Below are 17,971 nucleotides of genomic sequence, written 5' to 3'. Positions count from 1 at the left end.
TACCCCGGCTGTTACACCCGGCTCTCCGCATGACACCTTCTAGCGCAATGTTGAACAACAGGCACGAAAGTCCATCACCTTGTCTTAGTCCCCGGCGCGATTCGAACGAACTGGAGTGTTCGCCCGAAATCTTCACACAGTTTTGCACACCATCCACTGTTGCTTTGATCAGTCTGGTAAGCTTCCCAGGAAAGCTGTTCTCGTCCATAATTTTCCATAGCTCTACGCGGTCTATACTGTCGTATGCCGCCTTGAAATCAACGAACAGATGGTGCGTTGGGACCTGGTATTCACGGTATTTTTGAAGGATTTGCCGTACAGTAAAGATCTGGTCCGTTGTCGAGCGGCCGTCAACGAAGCCGGCTTGATAACTTCCCACGAACTCGTTCACTAATGGTGACAGACGACGGAAGATGATCTGGGATATCACTTTGTAGGCGGTATTAAGGATGGTGATCGCTCGAAAGTTCTCACACTCCAGTTTGTCGCCTTTCTTGTAGATGGAGCATATAACCCCTTCCTTCCACTCCTCCGGTAGCTGTTCGGTTTCCCAGATTCTGACTATCAGTTTTTGCAGGCAATTGGCCAGCTTTTCCGGGCCCATCTTGATGAGCTCAGCTCCGATACCATCATTACCAGCTGCTTTATTGGTCTTTAGCTGTTGAATGGCATCCTTAACTTCCCTCAAGGTGGGGGCTAGTTGGCTCCCATCGTCCGCTGAACTGACGTAGTCATCTCCTCCGCTGCCTTGACTTTCACTGCCTGTACTCTCAGCGCCATTCAGAAGTTCCTTGTAGTGCTGCTTCCACCTTTCGATCGCCACACGTTCGTCCGTCAAGATGCTCCCATCCTTATCCCGGCACATTTCGGCTCGCGGCACGAAGCCTTTGCGGGATGCGTTGAGCTTCTGATAGAACTTGCGTGTATTTTGAGAACAGCACAGCTGTTCCATCTCCTCGCACTCCGCTTCTTCCTGGCGGCGTTTCTTCTCCTGAAAAAGGCGGGTCTGCTGTCTCCGCTTCCGTCTATAACGTTCCACGTTCTGCCGGGTACCTTGCTGCAGCGCGACCGCCCGCGCTGCGTCCTTCTCCTCCAGAACCTGTCGGCACTCTTCGTCGAACCAATCGTTCCGTCGACTTCGACCCATATACCCGACGTTGTTCTCCGCTGCGTCGTTAATGGCTGCTTTGACTGTATTCCAGCAGTCCTCAAGAGGGGCCCCATCGAGCTCACCCTCTTCCGGCAACGCCTCGAGATGCTGCGCGTATGCAGTGGCGACATCAGGTTGCTTCAGTCGCTCTAGGTCGTACCGCGGCGGTCGTCGGTACCGAACATTGTTGATGACGGATAGTTTTGGGCGCAGTTTAACCATCACCAGATAGTGGTCAGAGTCGATGTTAGCGCCACGATATGTCCTGACGTCGATAATGTCGGAGAAGTGCCGTCCATCAATCAGAACGTGGTCAATTTGTGATTCAGTCTGCAGTGGTGATCTCCAGGTGTACCGATACGGGGGGCTGTGTTGGAAGTAGGTGCTGCGAATAGCCATATTCTTGGAGGCGGCGAAATCAATTAGTCATAGGCCGTTTTCGTTCGTCAGCTGGTGAGCGCTGAACTTTCCAATAGTCGGTCTAAACACCTCCTCTTGGCCAACCTGAGCGTTCAAATCTCCTATGATGATTTTGACGTCGTGGCTTGGGCAGCTGTCGTACTCACGTTCCAGCTGTGCGTAGAATGCGTCCTTATCATCATCAGTGCTTCCGGAGTGTGGGCTATGGACGTTGATTATGCTGAAGTTGAAGAACCGGCCTTTGATCCTCAACCTGCACATTCTTTCATTGATCGGCCACCACCCGATCACGCGCCTTTGCATATCGCCCATCACTATGAAAGCTGTTCCCAACTCGTGTGTGTTGCCGCAGCTCTGGTAGATGGTATGATTACCTCTAAACGTTCGCACCATTGATCCCTTCCAACAAACCTCCTGCAGCGCTACGATGCCGAATCCACGGTCCTTGAGCACATCGGCGAGTATGCGTGTGCTCCCGATGAAGTTGAGAGATTTGCAGTTCCACGAATCGAGTTTCCAATCGCTAGTCTCTTTTCGTCGCCGATGGTTCCGGTCCGTACTCTCTTGTTGATTGTTCGTTGCTTATGATTTTTTAAAGGCTGGCTTGCAGGGCCTGACACCAAACCCTCTAAATTTCCGGAGGACCATTCCTCCTTATTTCCGGTGGACCATGGTGCACAGTTTCACTTAGAGTCCCTCGCTGGCACTCGGACGATGATCAGCCGCCCCTAATATGGAGAACAGACGCTGTTGTGAGCCGATCCTGACATGGAGAACAGACGCTCAATAAGATTTGCACCTCCGGAGAGGAGCAAACCCCCCCTTCCCTGTCAGCATACGAGCATAGTTCCCACCGGGGTTGGTTACCCGATCTTCCCTAAGGTTGCTCGTATCCCGACCAGCACCGCGGGTAGGTAGGGATAGGAGTTGCTGGGTAAGAGGCTAAGGACCGCGAGATGGGGTCTATTTTATTTCTTCAGGTACGCGTACTCAGAACGTACACAATAAGTTTTTGTCGAAGTTGTGAATTTAAAACGCAGGAATCTTCTCATTGATGCATGCCAATCAAAAGATAAGACTTGGCTTCGACTCAATTGACCAGGGTAAATTAAAAATTTGACTTTGAAGAGACTAAATTGGGGGTGTCCAAAATATGTTGCACTGTCCAAAACGAAGAATATTTTCATTTCATAAAATGGCATAAGGTACCCCGGGGCAAGTGAAAATACGGGGTAAGTGGGTACTATGGCTGCCGATTAATCGGTGAACGTTTTGAATGGTAACAATGTTCTAGAAAGATGAAGCAGAATTATCAACGAATTCGCCTGACACAAAAAAAATTGGAATCAAAACCATTTGCGGCACCATACTAATGGTATTGTTTAATCATGACTTTAAACTACTGGTAAAATCTATTACTTTTATTTTAATTCAATGAATTGCCAAAAAAATAGTCGTTTCTAAATTCATCATTGATGTGGAAAGTGAATATTTTGAGCAATTAAATAATTGTGTGACATCGAAAACGATTTAAAAGTTTTGATTAAAGCCAAAATCTGAAATTTTCACTTGCCCTTGAGTTTTAACATACATGGGGCAAGTGGGACATATTTGAAAAACATTTTCGATAGAGCCATTTTACCTGTTTTTAGATTGTTTTCTAGTGAAAAATAACTTTAACACTAATATATCACATGGATCTTAATCAAATGCAGTCGATATCGTTGGTTTCGTTGTTAAGAAGTAGTGTACAGTTGATTTACCAGATGTGTATATTACTTTCTGGAAATTATCTTCCTCATGGAAGCTATGCTAAATTTCCCGTTTACAGTGCAAACAATCTATTTATTCTACAACAATCAACAGGTTTTTTCTTGTGTTTTGTTATTTTTAAACATCGCATCAGATTAACAGATTTTCAGATAAATAAATTGCTTAAGACATAAATTGGCCATTGGTTCTATTACAAATTTACAACACTGCGCATCGCCTGAATAAAAACGTTCCTTTTGAAGTTCTAATTTATGTAATAATTTGTGTTCTAAACAGAGAAACATTCATTCGAAAAGTGAACAAAGATTTGCTCATCTCTTCCATCTAACATATCTGGTAAGAAAGTAAGCTAATGGAAAGCCAGACAAAAGCCAATTAAACAGTAAACTGGCTGTTGTCTTGTTTTTATGTTTGCTAACATTGTAATCCCTTTCTTTTTGCCAAAAACAAAAGTCTGACAAGCAATAAACCTCCATCCATGATCGGAAATACTACGACTCAGAAATTACATGAACATTATATCTACATTCTTCAAATTAGTTTCGTTCGACAGTATAAAGCAGAATAGGTCCCACTTGCCCCGTTTGAAGGGGTAAGTGGGTTTCACAGGTAAATTTATTTATGTCACTACCAATATTTTTGTAACTGAATAAATGGCTTACAACACGTCTACACTTCAACAACGGAAGCATATAATGATGTATCCGTGGTTAATGTCCTGAAATACCCTGTTTTCTAAATATGCGTTAACGATTTTGCTGAACTAGCGTTTTTTTAGGTCCCACTTGCCCCGGGGTACCTTATTTCACTGATTTATCAATAACTGAAGCTCATTTCGAATTTCTATTTCATAAATAAGACTTTCATCTTTGAAATGGTGTCATTTCCGCCCATGTCGAACCTGTATTTCAATAGATACAAGCATATATTGTGATGCACTTCCTCTAGGGGTCCAAAATAGGACAGTTACCCTTCTCAAATATTTACGTAAAAATCATAAACTACGTAAATTCTTGCGGAATCTGTAACACACATAAATATGAAAGAAAACTGTTCAATATTAAAATAAACCAGCGGTTCTCAACCTTTTTCTTGAGAGGTACCCCTTTGAACTTTTGTATCAATTGAGGTACCCCCTATTTTTACTGTAATGAAAGGCTCAATTCAAAGTAAATGTATACATCAAGCTTTTTACCTATTGAAGGGAGGCTTCCAAGCCACTTGAAGAGAGGCTTCCGAGCATCTTGACAGTAGGCTTCAGAGCTTCTTATAAGGCGGTTTTCGAGCCATTTATGAGTAGGCTTCTGAGGCTCTTGACAGTACGTTTCTAAGCCTCTTTAAAGAAGAATTCCAAGCCTCTTGAAGAAAAGCTCCTGAATCTTTTGAAAGAAAGCTTACGAGCCTCTTGAAAGGTGGCTTTCGAGCCTTTGAAATCAGAGCCACTTGATAGGAGGCTTAAAAGAGCCTCTTGGCTTAAAAGGAGGCTCCCGAACGTCTTGAAAGAAGAATTTCGAGCCTCCTGAATGGAGGCCTCCGTGCATATTTTCAATGGCTTCTGTCCCTTTTGAAAGCCGTCTTTCAAGTCACTTAAAAAATGCTGTAAAACCTCTTAGGGGGGCATCCATAAATTACGTAACACTTGGACGGGAAAGGGGTGGGGGTTTGGAAGTGTGACGGTCCATACACAATTTCCAGATGCAGCATTCAAAAAGTGTGACACAGGGGGGAGGGGGTTTCAAATGGCTAATTTTTGCGTTACGTAATAAATGGATCTTCCTTAAAAGGAGCTTCTAAGCTTCTTGAAAGTACCATTTCTACACTCTTGAAAGAATCACGGGCCTCTTGAAAGGAAACTTCCGAGCATCTTGAAAGAAGACTTACGAAGCTCTTGGAAGGAGTATTACGAGCCTCTTGGAAGGACCCTTCCAAGCGTTAAGGAATGAAACTATAAAGTAAGACATACGTGGCGCATCACGCCACATTTATGCAGTGTAAGCACCTTTTATTAATAAATAGCATTCGCACACGAGGTACCGACCTCTTTCTTTCGTCGACGTGTGCTCGTCCAAGTTGGTTAGTTAGTAATTTTTTAAAAAGAACAATCCGTATTAGAATAAGTTAAGTGGCGCAGCCGGTAGGATACGCGAAAGTGGTGTGAAAAAGTGTCAAGGACAACAGTGATTTGAAACAACATCAGCAGCGACGACGTCCAAATAATCCACGTTAGGCAGAAGTCTAGAAGATCAACTAGCAGCAGCGACGATTCCTAGGACCACGTTACGCAGAAGCCTGGTGGTGATTCAGCCGACCGATCCGAGATACGCCACAGCGTACCTACCCTATGTTCATCATTATTTTCGGGTGAGTAAACTATCATTGCAAAAATCACAAATTTAGTGTTTGTATATCAATTTTTAGTGTTTTGAATTAAAGTGAAGTGAAATTACGTTAACTAGTTCATTCTCTCAATCAATTTAGTTTACTCCCTTTTTCATTATCATGCCCGAAACACGTCAGAGTGAGATCGAGCAGGTAAAAGCTCAGCTTGATGAGCTAACGTTGCAATTGTAACGACAGATACAGGGTAACCAGGTTAATCCGTTTGTGATACCTGACCCGATCAAAAACATGTCAGAATTCTCAGGCAACCGGAGAGAACTTTCCGCGTGGCTTGAAGAATTAGACGAAATTTATGATGACTACGTCATCAAAGGGCACAACGGTGCACCCGATACTTTCGATGGCCACTATATTAGGGCTATCAAGAACAAAATAAGAGGAAGCCCGCACTATACTATGTGCAAACAGGAATCCTAAAACAATCGCAGGTATCAAAGCGATACTGCTAGAAAATTATGGAGATCAGAAGGATCTCACAACCAACTTGTCTCTTTTATTTCATCTCAAAAAAGGTGACAAAACGAATATAAGATTTTTCAATGAAATTAAGGAAATAAATACAAAACTTAAATCCAACTTTCAGACGAAACCCCTTTCAGTAAATGAGCTACTAGATATAATTACTATCTCCAAGTATCTGGATAATATAGCCGAACCCTTGGCCTCAATTATCCGCCAATCAAACCCCTCAACCCTGGAAACTGCATATCAGGCAGTATGTGTTAACCAAAACGCTGAAACAAGGAACAAACCCGTTAGGTATGACAAAAATCAGCGCTCGTTTTCAAATTTTACCAAGCCTGGCAACTCTAACAACGGTAGCAGTAGCCATCCACCGAAACCATACTACAGACCGCCCATAGAACGAACAACCGACAAGAAAACGCCAACGCATCGAAAAATGAAAGTAGAGGCAAACGTTAATGAACTTGGCGAAACCGCGAGTGAACATAGTGAAGAAGAAATTGAAGAAGTAGTGTCGAGTGATGAGTGTGACGAATTAAATTTTCAGCGAGTACGCGTGATCGGAAAGAAGACTTGAATTTCTTACCGTACCTCCGTCTTCCCACTACTAAAGGCTACCTTAATATCTTGGTGGATACGGGAGCGAACAAATCATATTTGAACCCAGAGCATGTTAATAAAGCAAAGTCCGTGAAACAACCTGCTGTTGTGAGGAACAAGAACGGTAATTTTAAAATTGATAAAATGGTACACGTTAATCTTTTCCCAGAAGCTAGCGATGAAAAATTGCCATTCCATGTATTTCGATTCCATAAGTTTTTCGATGGACTTTTAGGTTATGAAAATCTAGCTATTCTAGGAGCCAAAATTAATACCAAGAATCATGCATTGATCATCGAAAGCCACCTATTTCCATTCTCTAGATACCATGTGAACCAGATACATTTTAATGAACAAAGGGATAAATTATTTGAAGTAACTACTACTGCGAACGGATCTTTCCTTATTGAAGAAAAGATGAAGCTTTCTAAAAACGTTACTCTTACTCCTGGTGTGTATCTATCAAAAAACAATAAAGCAGTGGTACATCTGGAAAAGAATAAACGTCATATACGTTGCACACTTCCGCCGTTCGCGTGCGAGCCTTTGTCAATGACTCAGGAGAATAAAGAGGTAAAGCTTAATTTCACCACCACTCATCTGAATGCCGAAGAGAAACGTCTACTGGGTAAAACTCTTAAAGATTACAAAGACGTATTTTTCAATGATAACGATAAGTTAACTTTCACTCATGAGGTGAAGCATAACATCAAAACTTCTGATGAAAACCCGATTCATCAGAAGACATATAAGTATCCTTATCATCTTCGTGATGAAGTTTCAACCCAAATTCAAAAAATGTTGGGGAACGGAATTATTAGGGAGTCCTCTTCTCAATGGACATCTCCAATCTGGGTAGTACCTAAAAAAATGGACAACTCAGGGAAACGCAAATATCGGATCGTTGTTGATTATCGTAAATTAAATGAAAAGAAACCGGCCGATCGCTACCCCATCCCCGAAATCAGTGAAATACTGGACAGACTTGGAAAAGCACAGTATTTTACCGTTTTGGACTTGGCAAGTGGTTTTCACCAAATTGAGGTGAACCCTAAGGATATACCAAAAACAGCATTTAACGTTGACAATGGCAAATACGAGTACGTACGTATGCCATTTGGGCTGAAAAATGCCCCAGCGACATTTCAGATGCTTATGGACTATGTATTAAGAAAGCATATTGGTATCCGCTGTTTCGTTTACATGGATGATATTATCATCTATAGCATAGATCTTCAAACACATTTGGGCGATATCAAGAAATTCCTTCAAACATTGAGAGAAGCCAATTTGAAGATACAATGCGATAAATCTGAGTTCCTCAGAAAAGAAGTCGAATTTTTGGGTCATCTCGTCACAACAGACGGTGTAAGACCAAATCCCCAGAAAATCGAAGCAATAAAATCCTGGCCATTACCAATGAATCGAAAAGCATTGCAATCATTTTTGGGAACCATCAGTTATTACAGGAGGTTCATACCTAATTTCTCCCACATAGCAAAACCAATGACCTCTCAGTTGAGGAATGGAAATAAAAATATAGATGTCAATGCCAAATACGACGAAACATTTGAAAAATTAGAGGTCATTATGACAAGCGATCTTCTTCTCACTTATCCAAATTACGATAAACCTTTTATCCTCACAACAGATGCTTCAAATGTTGCCATTGGAGCAGTTCTTGCACAGCTCGATAATGGAATTGAACGGCCCATAGCTTATTTATCTAGAACTTTGTCCAGAGCAGAAGAAAATTACTCAGCAACTGCAAAAGAACTTTTGGCTATATACTTTGCAGCTAAAACATTCAGATCATATCTATACGGCAAACAATTCATGATATACACAGACCACGAACCACTTAAGAAGGAACTGAAACTCACTGACGCAACTGGAAGGGTGACACGCCAGCGTTTGTACTTAGAACAGTTTGACTTTAAAATTATTTACAAAAAAGGTAAGCAGAACGTCGTCGCGGATGGCCTTTCCAGGATTCCAAAGACAGAAGTTAACAACCACGAGATGGAGAACGAGGTATACGAAAACGACAAGATATATGGAAACCACCCCATAAACAGGTTCAAAAATCAAATTTTCTTTAGGGTTACAGATAATCAGAGGAAAAGTCCATATTTACTAATTCAAATATTTCCAGGATACACAAGGCACATTTACCACCGAGCGAATTATGATGAGGAACGATTAATTGGATTTCTTAAGGAACATATAAATCCAAACGCATCAAACGGCATATTTGCTCCATTGGAGGTAGCAAAGACGTGCGCAAGGATTGCCAACAAGCACTTTCGAAAGAAAATAAAAATTGAATATTGTAATCTCAAACTGCCAGACATAATAGATCCCAAAGAACAAGAAGAATTCATCAAGAAAAGTCATAACTTCAACCACAGAAATTACAAAATAGTTTATGAAGAAGCTAGTAAATCAGTATTTTTCCCGAACTTCATAGAAAATTGCGTGATTTTTCAAAAAATTGTGAAGATTGCAGACTGGCAAAATATGAAAGACATCCATTTAAAATTCCTATAACACGACGAATGTATAATAGGCCCTTTGATAATGTCTACATGGATGTTTTTGTTAAAGAAACGGAAAAATTTCTTACAATAGTAGATGCTTTTTCTAAATTTGCTCAGCTATACAAAATAGAAAACGAACAGACGGAAACCATAATAGAAACACTCACTAGATATTTTTCAACTTTCGGTGTTCCAAAACAAATAACATGTGACCAAGCGACAAGCTGTCGGAATCCCACAATGACCAAATTCCTAACGGATCTGAATATATTCTTACACTTTGCTAGTACTAGCAACAGCAATGGAATTATAGAAAGATTCCATAACACATTAATAGAAATGTTTCAGGCCAATCAAGATAAAACTAGGAACCTTAATTTGTATGAAGGTCTAAAACTCATCGTAGCATTGTATAATGAAACGAAACATTCTTCAACCAAAATAGCACCCAGAGAAATTATATATGGTACGTCAAACTCATTAAACAGGTTAAAAATTGTAAACAATCAGACTAGAACCATACAGACTGCTTTGGATAACATTGAATTACATGTTAATAATAAGAACTCCAAAATTCTTTGCTTAGACGAGGAAGAGTACAGGAATTTACAAAATAAAAACATATATACAAAATGTAAAGGAAACATAGAAACCATAGATACAGAAAAGCAAACATAGTTGACCAAACCTTAAAAACCATTACAGATCAAAATCAAATCAAGACACACAAAAAACACTTAAAAAGAATTTTGTAATCTCACTTTTCAGGTTACTTCTAGCGATAGGAGGACACGCAGAAATATTCATTCATGACATCAAACAAAATCCCATTGTCATACTTCCCATGGGGAAAGCTAAAATTTGTTACAGCTACCTAAGAATTATTCATCCAATCGAAATGAATCCGATAGAAAACGTTATTAACGTCCTCTACTTAAAAGCCCAAGAAAAGATAGCTAACGATAGACTTCTTAACCCTTTTATAAAAACAAAAATCGAAAAACTATCTCAATCCTTCAAAAAAATCAATATATCAGATAAAAGAGTAAAACGATGGGACAGCTTAGGCAGAGGTTGGAAGTACATCTCGGGCAGCCCGGATGCCGATGATTTAAGGCTTATCAATGCTACCATTAACTCGATTGTTGATCAGGAAAATAACCAAATTAGAATTAACTCTGGATTAGACATCAGAATTAGAAATCTAACATACAGTATTAATTCAATCATCTCGAGCTACAACAACCTGTCATCTGAGTTCAACGAAGGATTTTCATCAATTAACTTACTATTGAACATCGACGAGCTCATCCAGCAAATAGAGACAATTGGTGATGCAATAACCCTAGCTCGACTAAATATTCCCAGTAGCCGCCTGATTAGCCTTGCAGAATTAACTGTTGCTCAACGCTTTTTGAAAGACCAAGGATTAGACGTAGCCACAGCAGAGAGTGTATTAGAAATCGCTAAAGCATATGTCATAACCACTAAAGATTCAATCAAGTACATCCTGAGAATACCTAAAGTAACAAACGAAGCCTACACTCTCTACCAAATTGAACCAGTGATATCTAACGGAACGAGAGTTCATCTAAAGGCCAGTTTCTATCTCAATGGAACCACACCGTTGTTCAAAATCAGTTTGCGATCAGCACGCAGAGCAATTTATCTGTCAATCTTCTGAACTTGAAACACCATCGAAATGTATGCAAAAACTCATTAGCGGTTCGTCAGCACATTGTCCAATTGAGAAAATCTATGGACGCAACATCGTTAAACGAATTAACGAGGCCACAATAATTATCCAGGATGCGAACATTACAATACAATCCAGCTGCAGCATGCATAATAATAGACTGGAAGGTTCATATCTAATTCAATTTTCGAAATGCGCAATAACGTTGAACGGCGAGCAATTCACCAACATCAACGTAAATACTCCCAGCAGGACTTTTATCCCGACCACAGGATTGAAGGTAAATACCACTAACATAGTAGACCGCATTCCTCTGGAACAATTACAGATACTCCATATGGCACATCGAGACCATATCCGTCATTTGAACCTGACTAGTGACAGTATTCATACAAAGATACATCTACTTCATTGGCTATCCTTCGGGTCTATATCGATAACATCTCTTATCCTGATCGGTATCACGCTAGGCTGCATTATCATGATGCTGCTGACTAGAAAGGCAACAGTGATTATTCAACAAGGTCAACAGGAGACGGTAGCCGAGGCTAAGGATAACCCATCCACAGAATCGACGCAAGGAATCAGCGTAATCTACCCCACGAGGCAACCCAGGCTCATCCCACAATAGTCGAGACCAATGGAAGTCGAGGACGACTTCTTTCCTTGGAAAGGGAATCGTTAAGGAATGAAACTATAAAGTAAGACATACGTGGCGCATCACGCCACATTTATGCAGTGTAAGCACCTTTTATTAATAAATAGCATTCGCACACGAGGTACCGACCTCTTTCTTTCGTCGACGTGTGCTCGTCCAAGTTGGTTAGTTAGTAATTTCTTAAAAATAACAATCCGTATTAGAATAAGTTAAGTAAGCCTCTTCAAAGTAGGCTTCCGCGCCTTTTGAAAAGAGGCTTCCAAGCCTCTGGGAGGAGGCCTCTTGAAAGTACGTTTCCAAGCATCTTGGAAGAAGAATTTCGAGTCTCTTGAATGGAGACTAGAAGGGAAGCTTCCGAGCTTCCTGAAAGGAACCTTCCGACCCTCTTAGAAGTAGGCTACCACACCTTTTGAAAAGAGTCTTCTGAGCCTCTTGAAAGGCGGCTTTCGAGCCACTTAACATAGGACTTCAGGGGTTTCCAGATAGCCTTGCGAGAAAAGGCGTAGATTGATGTATAAATCTTAAAAATCCATCGAAAGATAAAGGCGCTAGTAACGTAACTTTCAGCGTAACGCTCTCGATTTCCAAAAATCTAAATGACACCCAGTATAGTAAAGAAAGACGTAAGTCGTACGTCAAAAAAAAACTAACAAGAGATATAAAAGACAAAAATTATCCTAACAACTTCTAAACAGAAGCTTTTGGTGTGCTATACAAGTGTTGTGATCATTGTAATTCGTTCCGTTCACGTTTTGATCATGTTCAAGTGATTTTCAAGGTTTTAAGTGCATAAAAACTATGTTTCCCCTGAAAGTCGTTGTTCTACAAAATTCCTGAATTTATTACAAATCATTGCTTATTTATTATATTTTTAATTTTTTTAATTTTAATATGAGCAATAGAAGAGCAATATAATAGATAATACGACTTAATATAATCGGCAAACACATAGCCGACGAATGAAGGATCAAGATTGGAATCTTGGAACATGGAACTGCAAGTCGCTAGGTTGCGACTGGATGATCTACGATGAATTACATCACCGCAACTTTGACGTCGTAGCGCTGCAGGAGATTTGTTGGACAGGACAGAAAGTGTGGAAAAGAGGAATACAAAGTGCCAACGCATCATCTATTCATCGACTTCAAAGCCGCATATGATACAATCGATCGGAACCAGCTATGGCAGCTAATGCACGAACTCGGATTTCCGGATAAACTGACACGGTTGATCAAGGCAACGATGGATCGGGTGATGTGCGTAGTTCGAGTTTTAGGGGCATTCTCGAGTCCCTTCGAAACGCGCAGAGGATTACGGCAAGGTGATGGTCTTTCATGTCTGCTATTCACCATAGTTTTGGAAGGGTTAATCCAGTTTTCCGCGAGCGGCAATGGCCGTCAGCTTGCCTGCGGGTTAGTCTCTGATTTGACGTTTCTGGAGGTCAACTGCACCCACCATTCGAGAATTTTGATCAATGTGGTACATAAGAAGGCTTGAATTCACTTAATCAGCACCTTCTTATATGTCAAATCCGAGCCTAACCCGCAGGCAAACTGACGATCATTATCGCTCGCGAAAAACTGGATACGAAGAGCAGGGATTAACACGAGTGGTACAATTTTCAATAAGTCCGTCCAGCTATTTGGCTTCGCCGGCGACCTAAATATTATTTATCAACTTTGAGAAGATGGAGGAAGTCTACATCAGACTTAAGAGGGAAGCTAAGCGGATCGAACTAGCCATCAACACGTCGAAGACGAAGTACATGACAGGAAGAGGTTGAAGAGAAGACAATTTGAACCACCCACCGCGAGTTTGCATCGGTGATGACGAAATCGAGGGGATAGTAGAATTTGTGTACTTTGGCTCACTGGTGACTGCCGAAAATGATACCAGCAGAGAAATTCGGAGACGCATAGTGGCTAGAGATCGTTCGTACTTTGGACTCCGCAAGACGTTCCGATCAAATAAAGTTCCCCGCCGTACCAAACTGACAATCTACAAAACGCTCATTAGACCGGTAGTCCTTTACGGACACGAGACCTGGACGATGCTCGTGGAGGACCAACGCGCACTTGGAGTTTTCGAAAGGAAAGTGCTGCGTACCATCTACAGGGTTGTTACGACTACGCGGATTTCGCGATTTTCGCGGATTTCGCGGTTTCCGCGGATTTGGCGCGGATTTCCATAACGATTTCAGGGTTTCGCTTTAGTTTTAGGCGGAAATTTAATAAATAAAATTATTTAATGGCATGCATTACACTCTCAAGCATTTTTTAAACAAATATTATGATGAGAAATACGTCACTTATTGTCATTTTTAATCCATTCTCAAACACGACGCACACAAACCATGTCTATTGAAGGACATAAACACCAATTTTCATCTTGTCAATTTATTTGTAATAAGGCATTTTATGAGACAGATCGAAACAGCTGTTTTTCTCGTATTTATCTACTTTGACAATTAGTGGGAGCCCGTTTGTTTGGTAATTTCGGGCATAACATTTCGATGGGTCCCATCATCAATTCTACCTATTTTACTTTTTGGCTACCAGGGCTTTAGCTACCAAAGTTTTTCATATGATTCGTAAAACGTGTCGTTAGTTTAATCATACCATTGCATTCTAAGCATGAAAAGCTGAAGAAAACACGAATGAAAAGTAAAACGTTTAAAATATTATTATGTGTTCGGACCTAACGGAATGTTCACGCAGAATCATATCAAAACAAAACATCAAAAGTAAATAATCGGGCCACCGCGAAACGTCTCATAAAATACCTTATTCCAAGATATTAGTCAGTTTCTGATTGGTTATTTCTTTTACGATGAACCACTCAGCATGATATATTATATCATTCTTCAAAAGTTTTTGCAGGATTTTTTTCAAAAGAATGACGCCTTGAATTTACAAAAGGGTTATAGCGATGATCACAGAAATTTCTGTAATAATTGCTCAAAAATTGCACCGGGAGTTTTTCCGCAGGAAGTCACTAATCAATTTCTGCAAGAGTTTCTAAGGTGATTTCCGTAGGGGATTTCTGCAAGTAAGCTCTGAAGTTTTTCCGCAGGTTATTTACTTGAACTCACGACAAATTGAACTCCCAAATAAATTGCAGAATAATTTCCCAGGGGAATTTTTGTAAGAATACTCGGAGGAATTCCCACAGATGTTCTCGGAAGAATTTCCACAGACAATTTTGGAGCGACTTCAGACACTTCAGCAGATCCAAGGGCAGTTATATTTCTGCAAATATTTCCCTGAAATTTTCCGCGAGATTTTCCGGAGGATCACCCGTAGAAATTTCTTGGATGAATCGCACCCATGATAAATTTCTATAAATAAAGTTCTCGATGTTTTTGGATGAAATTCCAGTAAGAATGGCCAAAAAAAAATTCTGCATTTTTAGACTTTTAGAAAAGCTTGTTACAAGAATTAAAGGACTAATAACGGACTTACTTTCTGTTGGAGTTTACTCAAATTATTCTGCCGTATTTCCAAAGAATTTTCTTCTGAAATTTCTGAAAATACTCCTCTGTGAATTCCGAAGGAATTTACGCTTGATTCCGACTTAAAAATCAATGGAGCTTGAGCAACTTTTTTAGAAGATGTATTATTTGTTTATTGATACCAATTCAAATATTTGTTTTACGGAGCTTCATTGTCTAATGGAACGTACACACGGTCAAGCAGTTTGACCAACATTGACTCCACCTCTCGCTTATTCAAACATCCATCATGTTTTACCAACAGCGGCACGAACAATCAATTTATTCGATCAACAATATCACACACGAACGACCGAAGCGCCAACTTGAGCACCAACCATCAAAAAATATATGGGGGTTTGTGCAACTTCACTACAAATGCTCAAACATGTTCGGCGAACCTTGACTCCACCCCCGACAACTCAAACCAAAATCAAACCGTTTTAATTTTTTCCAACCGAGCCGCCAACTGTCAAATGGTCGTTCGAACAACTTCACACACGTTCAAACAAAGCAGCAACCGAAGCGTTTTCTTGGGGGCGGAGTAAATGTTCGTCAAACTGCTTGACTGGTGTGTACGTTGCATAATGCCTTAATATCTCAGCAGGTTTGTCTTGTGATCAATAACTACAAGAAAGTTGCATAATTAATTACTTCGGAAGAAATTGCGGTTTAGGCAGATTTTTAATATTTATCTAAGTTTATCAACGGAACAAAAAGCAAATCCGAAAAAGCGGTGCTTATTCAAATAGTTTTGACTGATTAGTTCTTGTTCCCTTAGATTTAGTATTTCTAGTGTTGAATAAGGCCATTTAGAAGGGTTGTAATACATACCACGGTTTTATTAGCATTTTGATACAAACATATGTTGCAAAAAAACGAACTTGAAGAAAAGACGTTCAATAAATTTTTATACGAAAATTGATATTTAACGTGTATTTGCTTATAATTTAGCTCTGAATCGCGCGGATTTGGCGCGGAAATGGATTTCATGTCGCGCGGAAATGGCGCGGATTTGGCGCGGAAAATATTTCAGGATCTCCGTAACAACCCTGCATCTATGGTGGGGAGCAGATGTTGGACGTTACGTGGAGGAGGTGAATGAACCACGAGTTGCATGAGCTGCCATTTTTTCAAGGAAAAATTATCAGTTAACCGTTTTTCGTTTTAAAAACCCAAATTTATCCACCGGTGGTGATGATGCCTTTCTCGATTCAATATGTTGAATTCGAATTAATGTTGTAAATGCAGTGCTTATTGCCTACATTTCGGCGATAAAAAGATTTGGTGCAATTCTAGTACGTTGCTTAAAAATTACTTACCGTGGGTTACCCTGGGTTGCGCCACGGCTAAAATGATTAATGATTGATGTTCGATGTTCGACGCTGCGCGGAAAACGAAAAGGTGCTATGGATGTGTGATGACTGTTTACGATCATTCCAAAAACAGCGAACCAAACCGAACGACGAAAAGAATGAGGAAATGAATAAACCAACTGACGACCAAAGCTGTATTGGGTACACAGTGGGCCAACTCCAAGCCGAAGTTTCGGAAATTAAACAGTGCATCGCGGGTTTGCTTGATTCGACCGAACGCAATCAAAACCATTCAGCAACCAATAGTATGCCAATAACTTCTACGCCACAAAGTTTTCCATCGGAAACAACAATATGCAGAAACAATAGATCGCAATTGCTTATTGGTTCGCGTCAAAGTAGTGAGCAGAACATTTCACCTGGCAAATTTCGGATATTTTTCACGAAGATCGCCAAGCACGTACGGAGCGAAGTTATCCAAGAGATGGTTTCCAGATCGCTAAACTTGCCAGAAGAGCCTGAAGTCGTCAAATTAGTACCACGATGGGGGAGTTCCGAAGATTGGCGTTTTGTCTCATTCAAAGTCGGCGTAGATTGGAGATACAAACAGATGGCACTCGCTGAAACTACATGGCCTGCTGGACTACTGTTCCGGGAATTCGTTCGCTACGGTTCATCTTACTGGGAGCCTTGACCAGCGTTAAATGTTTATATAACCAGTTTTTTATTGTTTATGTAAGATTTGTTCATCGTATTTCACTGTGTTTATTGAAAATGTTTTCATGTTGCAATGTTATTATAAATGTCATTGTTTATTTTTTTTGTTAATTAGTTTAAGGTTCAAATGTCATACATCAAATCGACTTCTTTTTCCTGCTGTTCGCTTCTTTTTTTTTGCGGAGAGCCTACTCATTCGCTCAGATCTGATTTTGTACAAAGTACACAAACATTTCAAAAGGTATCAAACTCTATATATTTCCACAAAATATAAACGTCCTTTTCAATACCTGTACAGCGCACAGATTATAGTGATACGCATAAACAACCTCAAACATGCATCTGAGATTGATTTGTTGTGCATCCTTCTCCTAATTACACAATTTCCTACATGCATTTTACATGAATGTAAAATTATGATGCAGTTGACTACCTTCTCAAATGTTCGGCCAGATTCAATGGATTGTTTACATGACCATATGATCGGTCTTCTCTCTCTGTGTACATGAAAAGTGATGCCGTTTTAGCATTACATTATTATTTTAGCATTACATTACATTATCAACACTTGAATTATGAAAAATAAATAACCTGCGTTGCTTATGAATGCTTGCGTTTTTACAGTTCTAGCTCACATCTAATATTTAGTGTCAATATATAGCATGAAAAGCATCATTTTCATAGATTATTGCTTGATGTTTACGTACATATTCGAGAAAACAAGCATAACATATAGAACAAATCAA

The 17,971-nt window shown here is 40.2% G+C and overlaps 2 protein-coding genes across 2 annotated transcripts in view; one reads left to right on the top strand and one right to left on the bottom strand.

Annotated features, from left to right (window-relative positions):
• Window positions 1-17,971, bottom strand: part of LOC134211788 (diuretic hormone class 2) — a 106,005-nt gene that overhangs the window by 17,960 nt on the left and 70,074 nt on the right. The window lies entirely within an intron of this gene.
• Window positions 9,763-11,826, top strand: LOC134215963 (uncharacterized). Its single transcript, XM_062695022.1, has one exon. The coding sequence runs from the start codon at window positions 10,193-10,195 to the stop codon at window positions 11,030-11,032; it is 840 nt and encodes a 279-aa protein (XP_062551006.1). The 5' UTR covers window positions 9,763-10,192; the 3' UTR covers window positions 11,033-11,826.

Source organism: Armigeres subalbatus, chromosome 2, assembly GCF_024139115.2.
Source record: "Armigeres subalbatus isolate Guangzhou_Male chromosome 2, GZ_Asu_2, whole genome shotgun sequence".
Taxonomy (NCBI): domain Eukaryota; kingdom Metazoa; phylum Arthropoda; class Insecta; order Diptera; family Culicidae; genus Armigeres; species Armigeres subalbatus.
This window is presented reverse-complemented; position numbering and strand designations above follow the sequence as displayed.

What these genes read in the sequence shown, in the direction of transcription:
- LOC134215963 (XM_062695022.1), top strand. Translation starts at nt 10,193, where the DNA reads ATGGGGAAAGCTAAAATTTGTTACAGCTACCTAAGAATTATTCATCCA.